This window comes from Heloderma suspectum, chromosome 2 (genome assembly GCF_057233095.1).
Source record: "Heloderma suspectum isolate Gila_16-S chromosome 2, 16-S_ref, whole genome shotgun sequence".
Lineage (NCBI taxonomy): Eukaryota > Metazoa > Chordata > Lepidosauria > Squamata > Helodermatidae > Heloderma > Heloderma suspectum.
Window position 1 is genome coordinate 212,111,185 of NC_139459.1, and position 18,231 is coordinate 212,129,415.

The 18,231-nt window shown below is 45.8% G+C and overlaps 2 protein-coding genes and 1 long non-coding RNA gene across 3 annotated transcripts in view; 2 read left to right on the forward strand and 1 right to left on the reverse strand.

The window, feature by feature from the left end:
- The first annotated feature begins 208 nt into the window (after positions 1-208).
- TEPSIN (TEPSIN adaptor related protein complex 4 accessory protein) lies at positions 209-12,656 on the forward strand. The gene is made up of 13 exons (XM_084837655.1): positions 209-319; positions 2,235-2,307; positions 2,894-2,985; positions 3,145-3,238; positions 5,403-5,470; positions 5,583-5,661; positions 6,012-6,077; positions 6,976-7,179; positions 7,597-7,768; positions 8,345-8,458; positions 8,998-9,076; positions 9,424-9,558; positions 10,360-12,656. The coding sequence occupies exons 1-13, from the start codon at positions 275-277 to the stop codon at positions 10,894-10,896; spliced, it is 1,758 nt and encodes a 585-aa protein (XP_084693781.1). The 5' UTR covers positions 209-274; the 3' UTR covers positions 10,897-12,656.
- Positions 9,491-18,231, forward strand: part of CEP131 (centrosomal protein 131) — a 40,638-nt gene continuing 31,897 nt past the window's right edge. Inside the window, exon 1 of the mRNA XM_084837627.1 lies at positions 9,491-9,558. The gene's annotated coding sequence lies outside the window, so the exon portion shown is untranslated. The remainder of the gene's footprint in view (positions 9,559-18,231) is intronic.
- LOC146353914 (uncharacterized) lies at positions 9,772-18,194 on the reverse strand. Its single transcript, XR_014788227.1, has 2 exons — positions 17,370-18,194; positions 9,772-11,128 (listed from the first exon to the last, which is right to left on the reverse strand). It is a non-coding gene; the product is annotated as an uncharacterized LOC146353914 (long non-coding RNA).

The window sequence follows — 18,231 nt, forward strand, 5'->3', positions numbered from 1 at the left end:
TCTCCTGCTTTCTGATTGAGTCACAGCTTCGTTTCTCTCTCTCCCGCCCTGATTGGGTCCCCAGACATACATAAAAGTTTCCGATTGGACAGGAAGTGGGATAGTGTTATAGTTCGTTCCCGCCCTTTCGCTGGCGGCGTCTGATCATGACAGCTACTTCCCGCTTGTCGCAGGAGGTGATTGGCTGGACTTGAACAAAGTCGCTGTTGGATTGGAAAAGTCGGTGTTCCGGAGGGCGTCGTAATGAAGCTCATGGTTGGGCTCGGAAATTATCATGGCGGCGGTACCGTTGCGGGATCGGCTGAGCTTCTTGAGTCGGGTATAGAGTGGATAACGCGATACTGAGTAGCACGTGTGGGGGTGAGGGTCGAGGGTACCCCGTTGTCATGGGGACCCCGTGGGAGGGCGGTTGTCACGACGACGGTTGAGGCCCGGTGTTCTCGCTGGACCAGGTGGCACGCTTGGGTTCTTTTGACAGCTCAGTACTTTGGCAACGCGTGCGGGTGCTTGCCATGTAAGGGCCAGTTTATACATGCACAGGAAACAAAAGGTGACGCTCCTCCTGAACAGGCCCACTTCCAGGATTTGGGTGCGGGGTTTATACGTTTGAATGCTGCTCCGTCGATAAGCTCCCTGCACGAAGAAAAACAGCATCCCGGAGGAAAAACTAGGCAGCGCCCCTTTCCCTGACACTCTAGTTTTCAGGGAGAAAAAAGAGTTATTTTTAAAACATTCAAACAGACAATATGCACGTACAGCCTGAAGTGACACAATATATGAAGCGTGTTAACCAGTTTATTCTGCTCTTTGTATGTATTGCATAACTAACTGGCACACTTGATTTAGAACTGGATTTATTATATTTGTATGAAAATGCATCCTGCTTTGAGGCAGAGCCCCCAAATCTATGTCCCATGTTAACAAGATACGTTTGCCTAACGTGGGTGGGTCTTTGCCTTGATAGGCGGGTGGCTACTAGGAGGAGGGCTTTTTCTGCTGTGGCACCCTGGCTCTGGAATGAGCTCCCTAGTGAGGTTCGCCTGGCGCCTACATTGTATTCCTTTCGGCGCCAGGTGAAGGCCTTTTAATTTCCCAGGCATTTTAGCATTTTAGCTTTCTAAATTTTTATCTTTGCTGTTTTAAATCTGTATTTTAAACTCTTACACTGCTGCTAGGTTTTATTGTGGTTGTATTGTTATATTGTGGTTTTAATGTTCAGTATATTTTAAATTGTTTTATTGTGTGTTGTTTGGTTTTAATTTTTGTGAACCGCCCAGGGAGCTTCGGCTATTGGGCGGTATAGAAATAAATAAATAAATAAATATTCAGAGCCACCACGCCCGTGGCTTACAATGCTGTAATACTGCCAGCTAGCCTGAAATTTGCATAGATGTTATGTGGAGGCTTGCTGTAAAATCCTCAATTCAGGTGATACGGCAAACAAGACTTTATGCTAGATCCTTGCCTCAGTAACAAGACAGAAGATTGATTGCATCAATCCTTTGCTGCACCAGAAAATTGCATCTGGGGACAGATATATGGCAGGGACAGCAACCCATAAAATCCACAAATGATAAAGAGCAAAATTCTGCACAGTCTTTTTAGCGCTTCCCGGGTCACAAGATAACAATTACCTGCAAATACCTGTACCTGGTTCTGAGGTGTGATGGTTCTGAGTTGTCAGCAATCAGGAAATGCAGATGGGACTAGATCAGCTCTAGTTGTCTCTGATTATGACTCTGAAGTGGAATTGCATTTGGAAGCAACAAGGAAGATAATTATTTGTCTGCAACAGGTATTTGGAGACTGGTCATGCTCCCTCACCTTTTTTTGGGCAGAGGAAATGCAGATTGAAATCTGCGAGCTGTATAAGATGCTGGAGCTGCGGTTTTGTAGAAAAAGGAACCCATTTCCTCAGCCACTACCTCATGTATAGAAAGGGCAATTGGTGCTTTTTCTGGATGTGCCACATTTTGTGGCTAGTGGTACTTCCTGACAAAGCTTTTATTATGCAATCGCACTGCCTCATTCACAGAATTTTACAGGGAATCCAGGCATTATTGTCTCTACTTATAGTACTCCTGCATTTCCCCTCTGCTTCTTTTGTCTTTATAAAAAAAAAAAACCCTGTTAAGTAGGAAAAGATGGAATAACTGCACTATGTCTTTTGGTTGGTAGTACTGGGAGCTGTCTGTCTGGAAGTGACTTTTCTTTGGTGTGTGTGTGTGTTTCAGCTACCCACTCTGATCAAAGGCACCTCAGATGATGAAGTCCCATGCCCGGGGTACCTGTTTGAAGATATTGCCAGTATCCTTTGGTCTCTGGAAGAGTTGGCTGCTATATGTATGGTCTGATCAGAAGGTTCTTTTGGTTACTATGACACTTTTCCTAAGAAGAATAAAAGCTAGTGGTTAAAGCAGAGGGCTTATGAATGAGAACCCAGATCATCAGATTTAAACATAAGTTAACTCTAGTTAAATTGCTTGCATTTCTTTGCCTGTTGGGTGACAGCAGTGACAGTTGGATGACCTGATATGAAAACTAAAATATAAATAAGAACAGTTTTTATTAAATTTCACAGGTTCATAGAACAGGGCTTCCTCTTAGACCCATGCATTTTCCAGCCTTATTTTTCCAAACACATCCTACAGTTTCCCAGTACTTTCCCCACACATTAAACCTAAAATATATTTCTAGCAAGTGTTTGTGGCAGGTCTGTATATGAACAGGGTTTTGATAACAAATTACAGAACATTTCTTATTCTGCTGAAGGAGAGTTCAACTTGAGTCACAATGTGGTGTCAGCAATGGCAGGAACATGGCTCTTGGCTAGGGACTAGCACAATCTTTTGGGTAATTACTCTACTGACTCTTTAACCCAACAAACTTCCAGAGATCTCTCACGAGTCAGCAGGCAGCAGTCACTGTCTTCTTGAGTATCTCCTCAATCGCCTTCAAAACAACTCGTGCCACATCAAGCTGAAGGTAAAATGTGACTTCAAGGAGGATGGTCAAAAACTGGGGTTGTTCCATAGAGCAGATAACCTTAAATCTTGAGACAAACCCCTCCCTGCTTTTAAATGGATTTCCAGTGGTTTCAGTCCTATACTCATAATCTCAGTCAAGCTTCTCCTGCATTCCCAGGTGCTCAAGATCCTGCTATACATGTGCAACCATGGCTCTTCGCACTTCGTTCTGCAGCTCAAGCGGAATTCTTCCTTCATTCAGGAAGCCACAGGTATGCCAGAAGTGGAGGGGTATGTGGCCGTAGTACTAAGCAAGGTTAACTGGGTCATGTCCTCATAACACTTCCTAATAATGTTACATAATGTTTATATTAGGGTGTCTGTAGTGCTTAACATAAATTATTTCAGTAATGCTTACAGCAAACCTGTAAGGTAAATGAGTAATATGACAATATGATTCTCATATATTGCAGATGTGATATGTGACACTGAGAGAATAGCTGTTTGCTTAAGGCTACTTATGGTGCAGTCCTATGGATGTTTAGACAGAAAAAAGTCCTACAACTCCCAGCATGCTGGGAGATGTGGGACTTTTTTCTGTCTAAACATCCATAGGATTGCTCCCTTAGTGAGTTTCTGGCAGAGGTTGAACCAGGGACTTCTTGATCCACAGCTGGGTTTCTAAGGCTGCAGTCCTATATGTGCTTACCTGAGAGTAAGCCCCAGTGAACTCAGTGGGACTTATTTCTGAGTAGGCATGTCTTGGATCGCATTGTTAGCCACTGTGCCACATCAGAAGAAATGGAGAGAGGGAAACTTTCGCTTCCCCTCTCCAAACGTGTCATGCAGCCTCTAGTGGCTATCTAAGAGAGCAAAAATTAATTGTACTGTCAAAAAGCATGTTGCCCTGCCAACAGGATTAGTCCAATAAAAGCATAATTTGAACCATTGCAAAATTTCCAATTAGTGGCAAGTGGATCTTTGATACTGGTATATCTCTTCCTGTTTCCTGTGGCTCAAGGGAGAAGTGAGGGAAGAAGTCTGTGGGAGCTTCTCCAAATGGTTCCACCTTTCAGCATGAGAACAGGTTTTTGATCTCTCAGTGAAATTAAGCCATCGGTTGTGTAAAAGTTTCAGTGCTCCTCTGCAGAAAGCAAGTTCCAAAGTGAATTGCCTGTCCACTCCTTTTCTTTTTGTCCATAAACCTCAGAAAGCAAAGCAGGAGCCAATGCCTTCTGACTTCTCTGAGCTTTCTGCATGGGGTGCCAACTTCCTGGTGCCCTTGTTTGTTCTTGATGGAGAACTGAAGCCTACAGTGCTGACCTGGGTTAGGCTGGGATTTGTTCCTAATAGGATGGGAGTGATTCTGTTGAGAGCTCTGTTCAGGGATACAGATGCAGGTCTGTGGCTTTAGGTTATTTTAGTGACTGCTGTTGTTTCTTCCCTCTGTGTCCATGAAGAAGCATAAGATGATGAAAGTCTGACCAGGCCATGTTGAGAATAAGAATTCCAAGAGAGCAGCATGACATATGTCTCTTAATGAAGTCAGCTTGGGATTTATGCTTTGGTGGCAAGCAATGAAATGGCAGTGAAAGAGAGAGCATAAGGTCATAACTGTAATGGTGAGGGAAGATTTGGCTCTATTGCTAAGCCACGGAGCTTTCATAGATCTCTTTTGCCTCAGTTTCTCCATTGGCTGATGCTTCTGCCTTGGCACTGGAAAGTAAACAACAGTAGAGGGAAAAATATGATTGCCAGCAATTGCTACCACATTTCTCTCAGGTGAAGGAACTCCTCCTGTTGCTGGCAATTGTGATAGGTGACCATTTTTAATGTACCAACTATAGCCCACTGTCATTCATTTCAAAACAGATCCACTGCATAGTTTCTGAATGCAAGTGCATGTTACTATAACTTGATTTTTTTTGTCCTACTAAATATGGAGCTATGATTTATTGTCGACTTTACTCATTACTAAAACAAATGCTGAAATGGCCAGTCACCTGTACAGGAGTTTTCTTGCATCACAAGAATTTCTTGGACACTTTCCTTCTGCATGTTTTATTATTTTTTCATGTACTATAGCCATACTGCAACAACTCCCTTCTACTTATTATTCTGCATCACCATGTAATATGTCACAAGATGTACTGAAAACAAAAGCTTTGTTTATCATACATCTGTCATATAATTAATACTTATTTCCCATTTGGGTGATTCCTCAATATTTGGACTTCTGACACTGGAAAATGTTGCATAGGCTGTTTTTCTGTTGACTGAGAGAGGGTGAGATTCAGCTGCTTCTGTTGGTGTAGTTGTTGGTCTTGGGGCTCTCTGAGGGAATGTGCCCCCAAAGCCTGACTCCTGCACTTGTCTAGAATATCTAGAGATGAGCCACTTAGCCAGCCTCACCCTCTCCCCTCTTCTGCCTTGTAGTGTTTGCAGGGCCTCCTGATCTTCTCCATGGCAACAGCTTGTACCAGAAGGTGCGGATGACTGCACAGGTGAGTGACAAGTCCCAGTCACACGAGGTGGATGGACTCTGGTAGCCTACCATGTGGAAGGGCTTTCTCCCTGGCCTGTTCATTTCAGCTTACTTACTCTTTTCCCTTGTAGGATCTGGCAAGCACTGTATTTTCAGATGCCTTGTTGCCCCAGTCTGCTACTCAGCCACCTAAAGAGCTGCCTTCAGCAGGTAAACCACTACTGTTTAGGTGAGAACAGAGATCCAGTCTAGAGCCAGGTCCCTTAGATCAGGGGTGGGCAACATGTGGGCTATGAGCAGCACCCCTGGCCTCTGGTGTGAGCCCCACTGTGCTGCTGGCAAAAAACCCGGTGGCAGTAGGAGAGCAGTACTGACTTCCTATCTCAGCACGCAATTAATGCTGATTTCCTCCTCTCGCCCGAATGAGATCATATCTGAATGCTGGTAAAGGGGCAACCACTGATGAAGGGTGAAAGCATGACTATAAGGCTGGGTTGTCTGTTGCATCAGCACACTGGTTGCACTCTTCATTTATGTCCCCTTCATGCCTCTCTCCCTAGGAATGGGGTCCAAGTCCAGTCCTCATGGCTCGCTCCAAGGCTTTGGTTTTGAGCAAAGCAGTTCTAGTAAGTATGGGGTTCAGGGGTCTGGGTGGTATCACTTCTGCTCTAGAGGGGCACCCCCAGTTCCTAGGACAAGGACATCATTCACCCTACAAACCAGCCTTCTGCTGCCTCATCCTTGCTCCCAGAGCCTTGCTATTCATCAAGCTCTTAGCTTCTGGTCTAATGCTACCTGGTACCAGCCAACAGTGCTCCTCGTGGCTTCACAGCCACTTTGATGGTACAGTGGTACTCTTTGAAGTTACTCTAGTTGTGCTGCTCTGGAAATCAATGACTTCAGCATCCAAATATACCACAGTACCTGTGGCATCCAAGCCTGGTATAATCTGAAGCCCCTTCAGTTGCCTTAGACCAGGGATGCAGAATCTCAGACCTAGGGGCCAAATCCAGACTGCTTGGGGTCCCAATCCAATCTGCCAGGGTTCCCCAGATGGCCCCACCCCCTTTCCCCTGACTGCTGATTCTTTGCTGGTTTCCCAGGTTTTGTGCATTTTTTCCCCCATTCTAAAAGGTTACAGTGTTTCTCCTAAGGCTTGGTTACTGGCAGTAAATTGCCCAGAGAGCTTTGTAAACTGCCCAGAGAGCTTTGGCTATTGGGCAGTATAGAGATGCAGTCAATCAGTCAATCAATCAATCGAGCTTTAAGCTAAAATATGCTGGTAATGTTGGTATTTGTGGCCCCCAAGAACTTCTCTGAAATGGAATTTGGCCCTTGGGTTGAAAGGTGTTCAACACCCCGGCCTTAGACTCTGTTTCCCTCTTGTGTGCCAGCCCTTCTTTTCCCTGAATATGATGGCTGTGTTTTGATGTTCCTGTGCCCTGGGGTTTTCCAGTGTCCATAGACTAAGATGCTGCCATACTCAGAACCTGGATAAATGGCCTGCTTTTGTTGCTTTTTCAGCATCCACTGGCAAAGCTCTCCTGGCCACCATCCAGAAGGCAGCTGAGGTGGTTGCCAATGCCATGCTCCCTGGTCAGGAACTCTCTAGTCCCCATGGTTGGGAGCTGAAGGATGATGCCTATGAGCCTGTAATGGCACCTTCTCCTGGCAAAAGTTCCATCCTGCCTACAAAGCCTCCTTCTGTCGTACTGCGGAAGATGCGAGGTAATAGTACATTCTGTGTTCAGAACTTATCGCAAAAGCTTACAGAAAGCAAATGTTAGAAGCTTAGAGTTTACTTGCACTGTTGGGTGCTTTATGGGAGGAATAAAAGCAGCCACTTTTGAGGTATAGATGCCCTAGTGGGTGTCTTAAGTGCACACAGTAATAATCCAAACAAAATCCTTCTTCTGGTTGGAGAATAATTCATGTTGCTTGTAGGGGTGTTTGTCATGCACCATTAGCCCACATCTATCTGTGGGGATACTAGTGGGGATGACAAATGTCTGGTTGTGGATTGTAGATTTTTTTTTATTTGAGGGTACAGTGGGAGCGATGAGCAAACACCTTGAACTTGATGTCTGAGATGTGATGGGTTTCGATTCTCTCCCACGTGTTTACTCTTGTGAAATTCTCTCGCAGTGAACCATCAACCAGGGCAAGCAGGAGGCGGGTGGGAGGAGTTGGAGAATGGGCAAAGCTCCCAGAATTCCTTGCAGGAGAACAGCAAGCTGAGCAGGACTTCTGATTCCTACAGCAAGTTGGGCAGTGACAACCACTCAGGTGCCCTAGAGCCAGGAAGCATTGCGGAAAGGTGAGAGTGGTGGAGAGAACATGTGGCTGGGCCTGAGCCAAGTGCTCACACTTTCAGGCAGGGGTGGGCAGAAGGTAGATCTGGACCTGTGGGTAGATCTCTGGGTGATCTGCAGTAGATTGGCAAGGATTTCTGACTCGCAGTTCTTTAACAATAGCAGCAACAAAATTACTCTCCCCCCTCCCTGTCCTAAGTTATACTGCTGAAATGAAGCAAGCTTGGGGTAATCAAGAGTGAATTGTTGCTTGGAAGGACTGTGACCGCCATCCAGTTTTGGTACTCAAAACCAGGTGTGCCGAGTTTTGTCAGTTGGTGTACCTGGGCACTTGCCTCCAGGGCTGCCACAAAATAGCTAGACATCTGAACCAGAAAATCCATACACTTAATTCTGTATCTTTTGCACCAAGCTCCAGTTGATGGATCTCAGGGTTCTAGTAAAAACAACAACAACCAAGTAGATCCTACAAACCTGAGGTCTGTCCACCCCTGCTTTAGCGTACATCCACATGCGAGAGCCTATTGTGGGGAAGGAGGGAGAACAAGGCTTATAAGCTCATTTCTCCCCACTGTTTGTAGGATGGAAGCTGAAAACCTTGATGACTGCCTGCAAGAAGTGAACCTTGTCACCCAACTAACCAATGGTTCCAAGGTCTTCCTGACACGTGAGGAAACCCAGCACTTCATCAAGGAGTAAGAGCAGTCTTTCTCTCCTTCTCCCAGGATGCTGCTTCACCCTGCTTCTCCTTGCTCTCACCTACACTGCATTACCAGAGAAGTGCCCGTGCACAGAACCCTTGCCCCACCTGCAAGACTGTGTGTCAGTTTTTGTAAATAGGTAACCTGGATATCTGCCTTCAGGGCTGGCGCATAATAGTTAGGGGCCCAAAGCAGAATATCCAAATGGTGCTGGTCCCCCATTTATTAAAAATATATTAAAGAATTGACAGCTGGCCGCCCCATAACGACATCCAAAATTTGTCACCCTCACTCTATCCCATCTCATTTTTATACAAAGCCAGTGAGCAAGATTCCAGTTATGTAGACCCCGTCTCATTTTGGGAGAGCTGTCTGTTGGCTGTGTAATAAGGTAATGAGCTCTCCATGTGCTGCCAATTGCATGGAAGCAGGGAAGGACTGGGAGAAGGCTGGCTTGGTCTTCTCCCCTGCCTCGCAAAATTGCTCCCTGCTCAGGTCCTTTGTGTTTGGCTCACTGCTGCTCTTCTCCATAGGTGTGGGCTGTTGAACTGTGAGGTGATCTTGGCTCTGCTCAATCAAACTTTGAAGGACCCCAGTGAGTGCATCTGCATGGTGAGGGAGCCCCTCAGGTCTCTGAGGAAGCCTATTTACATCAGCAGTCTTCATTACTTCCATCTCCAATTTGGCAGCTGGGCATAGCTGTCATGAAGCTGGTACTGCTTACCCACGTTTTGGGGACTGTCCTTGGGATAACTCCTTCAGGGCTGATGCCTAGAGCTGGGCTTTCTTCCTTGCCATGTGAGGGTGGATATGGAGCAAGGGCAGCCTGTTATTATACTGGTGATACAACGACATTATGAGAGGCTCCCACTGGGGGCACCCCATTAGCACCAGCTAGACCAATTGGGCCCAGTGTGTAAACCATTTGCCTTCCTAATCCTGCCCTTGTTTTCCCACAGAGGGCCATGTGTGCCATCTATTCCCTCATGTGTTCTGACTTGCTCTCCCATGATCAGATATTTGCCATTACCCAGCAGCACTTGCAGGAGCTCAGCCAAGAGAGCCCTGGGTCTGTAGCCAACAAAGCAACAAAGGTACGTCCTGCCTCTGTGACTTCCGTCTTTGTATATCCAAGTTATCAAGGCTCAGCCCATTAGTCCCCCATATTCTGCTGTGATGATGGATTTGCTATAGGCTCTTTGTTGTCATGCTGCTAGACCATGTTCTCTCTTAATAAATACTGGGCAAGATTGTGTGGACTGGCACACAGAGTGTAGCTTTGTATGTAGTTTTATTTTGGCGCCATGGCACTTGTTTCAGGTTGGTCAGGAATAGAATATCGGCCGTTTGTCTTCACCTCGTGTGCTCTGGGAGACTTTTTTCCCCTCCTTCTGTGGAGGAGCATGTAACTTAGATACAGCTTATGCATACTGGCTTTAATGGAGATGATAAGATCCGTCATGTATGATATACCAACTCCTAGAGACCACCTGAGATCAGGACGCTTAACAGACTGTGATGGGAGTGGCAGTACTTGCCCAAATCGAGTTGTCTGAGATCACCCAGTGCTATTAGCATTGTTGAAACTAAGCAGGTGTGGACCTGATCAGTGCCTGGATGGGAGACCACTGTTCATCTCACATTAATCGTGCTTTCCAAGGATAAACCAGATGAATGCATGGAAAAGAAAGAATGCAGACAGTGAGCAGAGTGAAAATGGATGCAATGAAGGGGCTGGAGGTGTTTTCACAGTATCCTGGGTTGCTGTCTGTATTAGTCCTCTGCCTGCTGTTGGGTGCTCTTGTGGTAGGAGGAGTCCTTCTTTCCCTGCTGCCCCCACTCTTCTTCTCATCGTTGGCGCACTGTTTTTTTCCCTTCTTCCCCACCTTCAACAGATCTTGCGTCAATTTGAAGCACTCTGCCGGAACCATCCCATTTCCAAGGACTCACCCCCAGTCACCACCCGCTGCGTCTCTGGCAAGACCACACTCAAGCACACGGATGACCTGCTGACAAATATGATGCCTTTTGCAGGAGAGAGTGTCCTCAAACCCATGAACTTGGCACCACAACCCTCCCCAGTGCCTAATATCCTCACGAGTGATATATGCCTGTTTGAAGGGCAGATGCTGGACTCAGTGTCCTGTGGCCAGCTTGATATCCTACCACCTGGCCTCAGCCAGCAGCGGGCAGAATGTGGAGTCCCAGACTCTGAACCCCAAGAGGATCGGCCCCCAAGGGGTGATCCAGATGGCACAGTGTCCTTGTTTGCAGGCATGGAGCTGGTAGCGCCTTCAAGCATGGCATTGGCAGCAGCTGCTACTGTGCAGGACTGTATTCCTCCAACTTTGTGGACAGCATCTTGCACTGGGAGCACCAGGGATGGCAAGGACAACCAGGAGCTGTCTGCTTTCCCCTTCCTCCATTCGTAGTTGTTCCACAGCTGGAACTGCAACAGGGAACTTCTAAGTTAGCAACAAATTGGTGTATTTCCAGGCTCTCCCTATGGTGGGGTTTTTGCATTCTACACGTTAGGCACCTGCCTCTAGCTAGGCAGTGCTGTATCTCAGTTGCTTGTCTGATCTGCTTTCCTTTTCATTTTAAGTTGTCATTTAATCCTGAAAAGGTGGGGGTGACATCCCCTACATCTTCCTGTTGGGTTACCTGCAAGCATGCAAGAGAAGACTTGAAACCTCAATGCTGCCTTTTATTTTGATAGTTAGAAATGTTTCTTGTTGAACATATGCAGCACAATACAATAACAACGTGGTCTGTTTTCATAGACACACATCAGAGTTGGTTCCTGAAGAAGAGATAGAAATATTCCCTTTTCCTTTCTACTTGTACTTTTCCCCCTTCTAGATCGTATTATTCAGACTGTGTCTTGCCTTTGCCTATTGTTTTTTCTCCTTATTGTAATCTGGAATTTTGAATATACGAAATGGGGAGGGCTTAAAGGGCATTGCCAACACAAATGCACTTGTTTCCACTGAGCTAGTTGAGGAAGAAAGCTAATGTAGAGAGACGTTTCACAGTCAATATCTTCCACCATCCTTAAAACTCTGTCCAGACTTACTTGCAGAAGCCGCCATTCCACCATACTATGTGATCAGGTGGCTTTCTGAGCTATCTGGCCCCCCTGCAGCTTGAAACAGAGTTAACTCTGACAGTAGAATCTCCTTTCTCTCCCAACTCCCCCATAATCATAAACAACAAAGAATCTTGTCATACTTTAAAGACTAACAGATTTATTCTGGCACAAGTTTACATAGACTATGGCCTACTTCATCAGACGCAAGGGACATTATGGAGCGTTTCAGGTTTATACACAGTACTTGAATTGGGGTAAAGCATTTTTATCACACTACATCTGTTAATTAGCTAACCCAGTGCCAGGATGTTTGTGTTAGTAGCAACAACTGCACTGTGAATGACCACAATTAATAATGTAATGGTTGCTTTCTGTATTTAATTTCCTTCTCAGCTCACTGCTTACAATTCTTCCCCACCCACCCAACCATATGCATATATATAAACCTAAAATTCTCGGTAATGTTCCATGCATCTGATGAAGCGGGCTACAGTCCACAAAAGCTAATGCACAATACATTGGTTAGCCTTTAAGGTGCCACAAGACTCTGTGTGCTTTTGCTCTGACAGACTAATATGGCTAACCCTCCAGAAATTCCTCCAATCTTAAACTGGATGACTGAGCCAACATTGCTGTCAGGCTCCGTATCTGAACATACAAATCACCAGAACATTACAAGTGGTACACCGGGTAGTGCTTACCTGCACACATCATTAATTTAATCCTATAGTGCACATAGCCTCCTGTCAAATTCCAATCTGAACAAGTAAGCTCCCTGATGGGGATTATTAATAAACAAATAGAATATATCATAATGCCCCACTGAAATTGATGCCGGAGTAATGTATTCAGTTCTTGTCTGCACACATTACAAGATGGAGGACTGCTCCATGCGTATTCAGTCGTAGAAATTCTATATGCTCCTTTGGGCATGTCACCACAGCTATGAAGTAACATGACACAAGTTGTGCCTGTCTCTTATCTGATTCCCTGTTGTATGAGGAGGACTCTCTGTGGTTAGTCAACAGTGAGGGGAGTACCCTCTGTGCTTTCATATATCGCTTCTTCATAAATTCCAGGATTGAGCTTTGACACTAAAAATTGATGTCAGGACTGCTTTGGTGCACCCCCCAGTACAAGTTTGATCTTCCTGTATGACTTCCTAAACCATTAACTTTAATTGCCAATCTTGTTGGAAAAAAGTATAGAACATAAGTATACAGCTGCTAGTAGGTAAGGTGCTCAAGTCATCTGCCCTAGGAATGGCTCTAGAGCAGCTTTCCCCAGTCTGGTGCCCTCCAGATGGCCATGCTGTGTGGGAATTGCAGTCCACCACATCTGGAGGGGACCAGCTTGGGGAAGGCCACTCTAGAGTTATTCCAAAGTGCCTCAGCCAAAATATCGACAGGCAGTTTAAAGTGGAATGGGTAGGTGGGGAACAGAGTAGTGATATGGCTGGTGGTGGTGGTGTAGGTTTCTTCCAATAGGTGACCACAGTGTTAATGCAGCTGCCCTTCATGCAGGAAAAATAGATATGTTGTAATACTCTCTGCTGGGTCAAGGATAAATTTCCCAGCCACTGTGGTTAGCTATTTAAGAAACAGTGGCTTACTGATAACAGAGACACTAACTGTGGTGTCACCATGTAAGTGGATTCATAGTGACTGTGCAGTCTGCTCAGAGAAGTTGTGTGTCTGAACTCAGGGCCCTTAGATTTCAGTGTATGCCGGGAATGACATACTCTATTGGTATGCTATTCTTTTTAAACATTTGAATCTACATAGAGGCCAGGATTATCCTTTTGTCTGTTTCCTTAAAATATTCATTGAACAAAACATCAAGCACTCCAGATCTGCAGAGCTTCATTAACAGCAGGGAATCGTTTTACAATGTAAGAAGTCTAGAATGTCTCCCATTGTGGGTCAGCGACTCACTTTATCTCTGTTGGTAAGAAGAAATCACCCAAAAGGAGAACAATGCTTCTGAGATCTTCACCCCCAGAAGGCAGAAGTTTCCGTGTCTCTCTGGGCACTAATTTATCTAGTAACTTGTTATCCCCTGGAACCAGCTGACTATTTTCTTTCCTCTCTACCTAGCTGCTTTTTTTTCTAGCAGCCTCCCTTATTTTTCCTTTCCTCTTTGTTCAATGGGCTGGCATGGGTGGGTGCCGGGGATTACTTTGCTACTGTTTGCCAGTTATCTACAAAATCAATAAAAGCCACCATAGTAATACTCAAACCCTATCTAGATCTGGCCACTGTGTCACAGGCAGGATGTTTAACTAGACAGACCATTGGGTCAGTCTTGCATGGTGGTGGCTACATAGAACTAGAATTATTTTAGCAAGATTCTTCTCCTTAATTTAGGCCTAAGGAGACGATAGTTATTTCTAGCCAGAAGCAATGCTGCTTTAGGAGATGTGACCACTTGTGCATATCAGGCAAGTATGAATCCATATGAGAAACAGTAAAGGCTTCTTTGTTCTGCTGCTTTAATCTGACAAAGATTTGTTTCTACCTTTGATGATGGAGCCGGCTCTTAAAAAGCTTTCTTTTTCCTCTGAGAAGACAGAATCCTTTCTAGAAATCACACCCCTTTCTCAACAAGGCTGAAGTGGAACTGTCTAGATGGATGCCTTGTACTAAAGGTGCTGCCCTGTTATTAATTGTGCTATGCTGTATTTGTTCATTTTGTAACTGATACATATTTCCTGGTTGAATCAGGACCCTCAATTCCGCTGCCCTGAGGCAAGTGAGAAACCGACAAGCTGCACCCTGATCCTCGCCATGTTTACTCAGAAGTAAACCCAACTGAGTTCAATTGGGCTTTTTTTCCAAATAAGTATATCAAATTGCAGCTTTAATATTCTCTCTGCTCAACTTGATCTAGCAGTGACTCTGATGGTTTGGGCCTATTCATCCCACCTGAATCCAGTCTTTTGTCCATGTCCCCACAGACTGCAATATGGTTCCCATTTTGATGTTTATCTTCTGTTTTCACTCTTTTGCTCTTAAGACTGCTCTAACTATCCCTGCTTGTCACAGCTGCTCCTTCACTTGATGTGTGCAAAGATGCTTTTATATACTCATATAAGAACCACAGTAACAAGTCCATTAAAACTGAGGAACGTAAGCACACATAACTGCCTAGGATTGGTGGTACAATCCTGTATAACACAAGCAATTGATTGCACATTGCAACTGAGAACACATACTAGCTCCGGGATTAACAGTATGTTCGGTCCTGTGAAGTGGGTATGAAAAGTGCTCTGCCATGTCCTCAAATGGGGTGTATTAAGAATTCCTCTCCTCCACATTCCTATTTGCTTTGAGAGCTCATACAGGATTGCTGTTTTTTAGCCATAGCATTAAGCATCAGCCGTGCTGGGTGCCAATTAAAAATGACAAAACTCCTTTTTGCTGTTCCATAAATGTGAAAGCACATTGTATATAGATGTTGCAGGGGTATTGGCAGTGCAGAAAGAAAGTGAAGTTTGTTTAAGCCAGGGGTGGGGGAATCTGTGGCCCCTCCAGATGTAAGAGAAAGGGATGGAAATCATGGGGATATTGGTGAGAAGATAGGGGCAAGGGAGGAGGGCCTGGAGTCCTTGGATTGGTATGAAGTGCAATGAAAGACCATTGGAAGGATCTCCTTAGAGTTCTTATGTTCTGATGTCAATCATTGACTTCCCCTTTTCATGCTTATTTTTTGCGGCCTTGAAGACTACAGAATGGCTACAGAATCGGACTCAAAGAGTGCTCATCAATGGGATCGTCTCAAACTGGGGAGAGGTAACAAGTGGGGTACCGCAGGGCCCAGTCCTGGGCCCAGTGCTCTTCAACATTTGTATTAATGACTTAGAGGAGGAGGTGCAGGGAATGCTGATCAAATTTGCAGATAACACCAAATTGGGCGGGATAGCTAATACTTTGGAAGACAGAAACAAAATTCAAAGTGATCTGGATAGACTGGAGCGCTGGGCAGAAAACAACAGAATGACATTTAATATGGATAAATGCCAAGTTCTGCACCTAGGAAAAAGAAACCAAATGCACAGTTACAAGATGGGGGATACGTGGCTCAACAACACTACAAGAGAGAAGGATCTTGTAATTGTTGTAGATCACAAGCTGAATATGAGCCAACAATGTGATGTGACTGCAAAAAAGGCAAATGCTCTTTTGGGCTGCATTAATAGAAGCATAGCTTCCAAATCCCGGGAAGTACTAGTTCCTCTCTACTCAGCTCTGGTTAGGCCTCATCTGGAGTCCTGTGTCCAGTTCTGGGCACCACACTTTAAGAAGGATGCAGACAAACTGGAGAGGGTTCAGAGGAGGGCAACAAAGATGATCAGGGGACTGGAAACAAAGCCCTATGAAGAGAGACTGAAAGAACTGGGCATGTTTAGCCTTGAGAAGAGAAGACTGAGGGGAGATATGATAGCACTCTTCAAGTACTTGAAAGGTTGTCACAGAGGGGAAGGCCAGGATCTCTTCTTGATCATCCCAGAGTGCAGGACAAGGAATAATGGGCTCAAGTGACAGGAAGCCAGATTCCAGCTGAACATCAGGAAAAAACCTCCTGCCTGTTAGAGCAATACGCCAATGGAACCAATTACCTAGGGAGGTGGTGGGCTCTCCCACACTGGAGGCGTTCAAGACGAGGCTGGACAGCTGTCAGGGATGCTCTGACTTGGATTCCTGCATTGAGCAGGGGGTTGGACTCGATGGCCTTGTAGGCCCCTTCCAACACTGCTATTCTATGATTCTATAAGACTAGATGTTCTTTTTAAAAAGTAAGCTCATGAATCTGATGGAGGCCCTACAGCAGAGGTAGGGAATGCGTGGCCCTCCAGATGTTGTTGGACTGCAACTCCCATCATCCCTAGCCAGCATAGCTAGTGGTGAGTGAAGATGGGAGTTGCAATCCAACAACATCTGGAGGGCTACACATTCCACATCCCTCGTTTAAGCATTGCAAGCATCTTGTTATATAGCTTTGATCTGCATATGGGAACAGGTCACTGAACCCAAGAAGTCCCCATCACTGTGGCCCTGATTTTGAATCAGTGGCTTGCTAGAGATAATATGCATGTGTTTTACATTCTGCAAAGCTGGTGCCCAGGATGGATATTCTAAAGAACTGTACTGAATGCTTCCCTGTACGTAGAAAATTAGCATGTCAGAGAGAAGGCTAGGCTGGAAATCCTTGTAGTTCTCTAAGGCTGCAATCCTATACCTACTTACCTGGGAGTAAGCCCCACTGAAAACGAGCCTTGTGAGCAGAGATGCATAAGATCACAGTGTAAATGTAGGGACTGTTTTTGTATGGGAAAACAGTCATTTACTCTTCACCTGTGGCGTAAAGTAGTATAGTATAGCCCAAAGCCAGGTTTGCCAACTCAGTGAGAAATAAGCCAGGGTAAATCTACCTTTAGGAAAGCCATCTTATATTCTCATCATATATTTCCCCCCCAATACTGTGACTGAATATGCTTTCCCATTAGTACTTCCTGGGTGAGCCTTCGGAGAGAATCTGTGGACATTCCAGGCACAGGGAATTCCTGCGTGGCAGATAAGGGATGACTAGTTACTGCATAACTGGGCTATTGAGACTACCTCTCAAATCTTTTGTCTCTAGCATGTACTATGATTGCCCCATTAGCTTATGATGGCTGCCTTAAATGGATGGGCATTGCCATAGCACTCCGAAAGAGCCGTTTGGGTCATGTTTTAGCCAGCTCCATTCGGTTCAAGACCAGCCGTAACAAACAAACAAGCCTATCCCTGAAGGGGTACGCCATTTTTCCCTTACATTGTTTTCAGCGGAGCCCAATCACGTCCATTGCCATTTGCAGCTCCCATTCTTTCCTGTGGACCTTTGGATCGCTCCCGTTGGTTCCGATGGACAATCTTGCCCTTCGCCTTAGTTACCTCCAAGCTGAGCTAACACAGAATCAAAGACGGAATGGGCTTAGCCAAGTGGTGACGATGCTCCATAACTGCGTGGGGGAGGCGGATTGTCTTGATTCCCCAAAGGGGACGGGAGGAGACAATGGGCTGTCGCCTGCACGAATTGCCTCCCTCCTCTTCAAATTCTGGTTCAACTTGTGTGATGATTGTATATTATCACTTCCACAAGGCTGCCTACAATAAGCATGACTGCAGCAGGGCTCTTTATCTAGCTCAACCTTCCCCAACCTGGTGCCTTCCAGAGGTGTTAGACGACAACAACTCCCAGCATGGCTGGCTGGGGGATGCTGGGAGTTCTAGTCCAACACCTCTGGGGGGCACCAAGTTGGGGAAGGCTCCTCTAGCCTTAAGACAAGAAGAAGAGCCCTCCTTCGCTGTAACAAAAAGCGACAAGACAAAGCGGCAGCACTGGGAGTGACCGCTAGATCTAAGCAAATGCCCTTCAAAGCCCTATCTGAAGAAGCAGCGTTATTCTCCCTGACGAGAGAGATCCTCGGCCCCCAGGGAAGCGGCTGCCGGGATCGTCCAGAGAGGGGGGCCCTCGGCGGGGTGCGCGAGCAGCGGAGCTCGCCTTTGCTTCAGGCTGCCCCTCCTTCGCAAGCGCCCTCGTCTCCATCCCCACCTCTTCCTCTTCGCGCTTTCCTTTCGCCTCCCCCGGCCTTGCGCTGTCAACCTAGCTCCGCCGACAGAAGGACACTGGGATT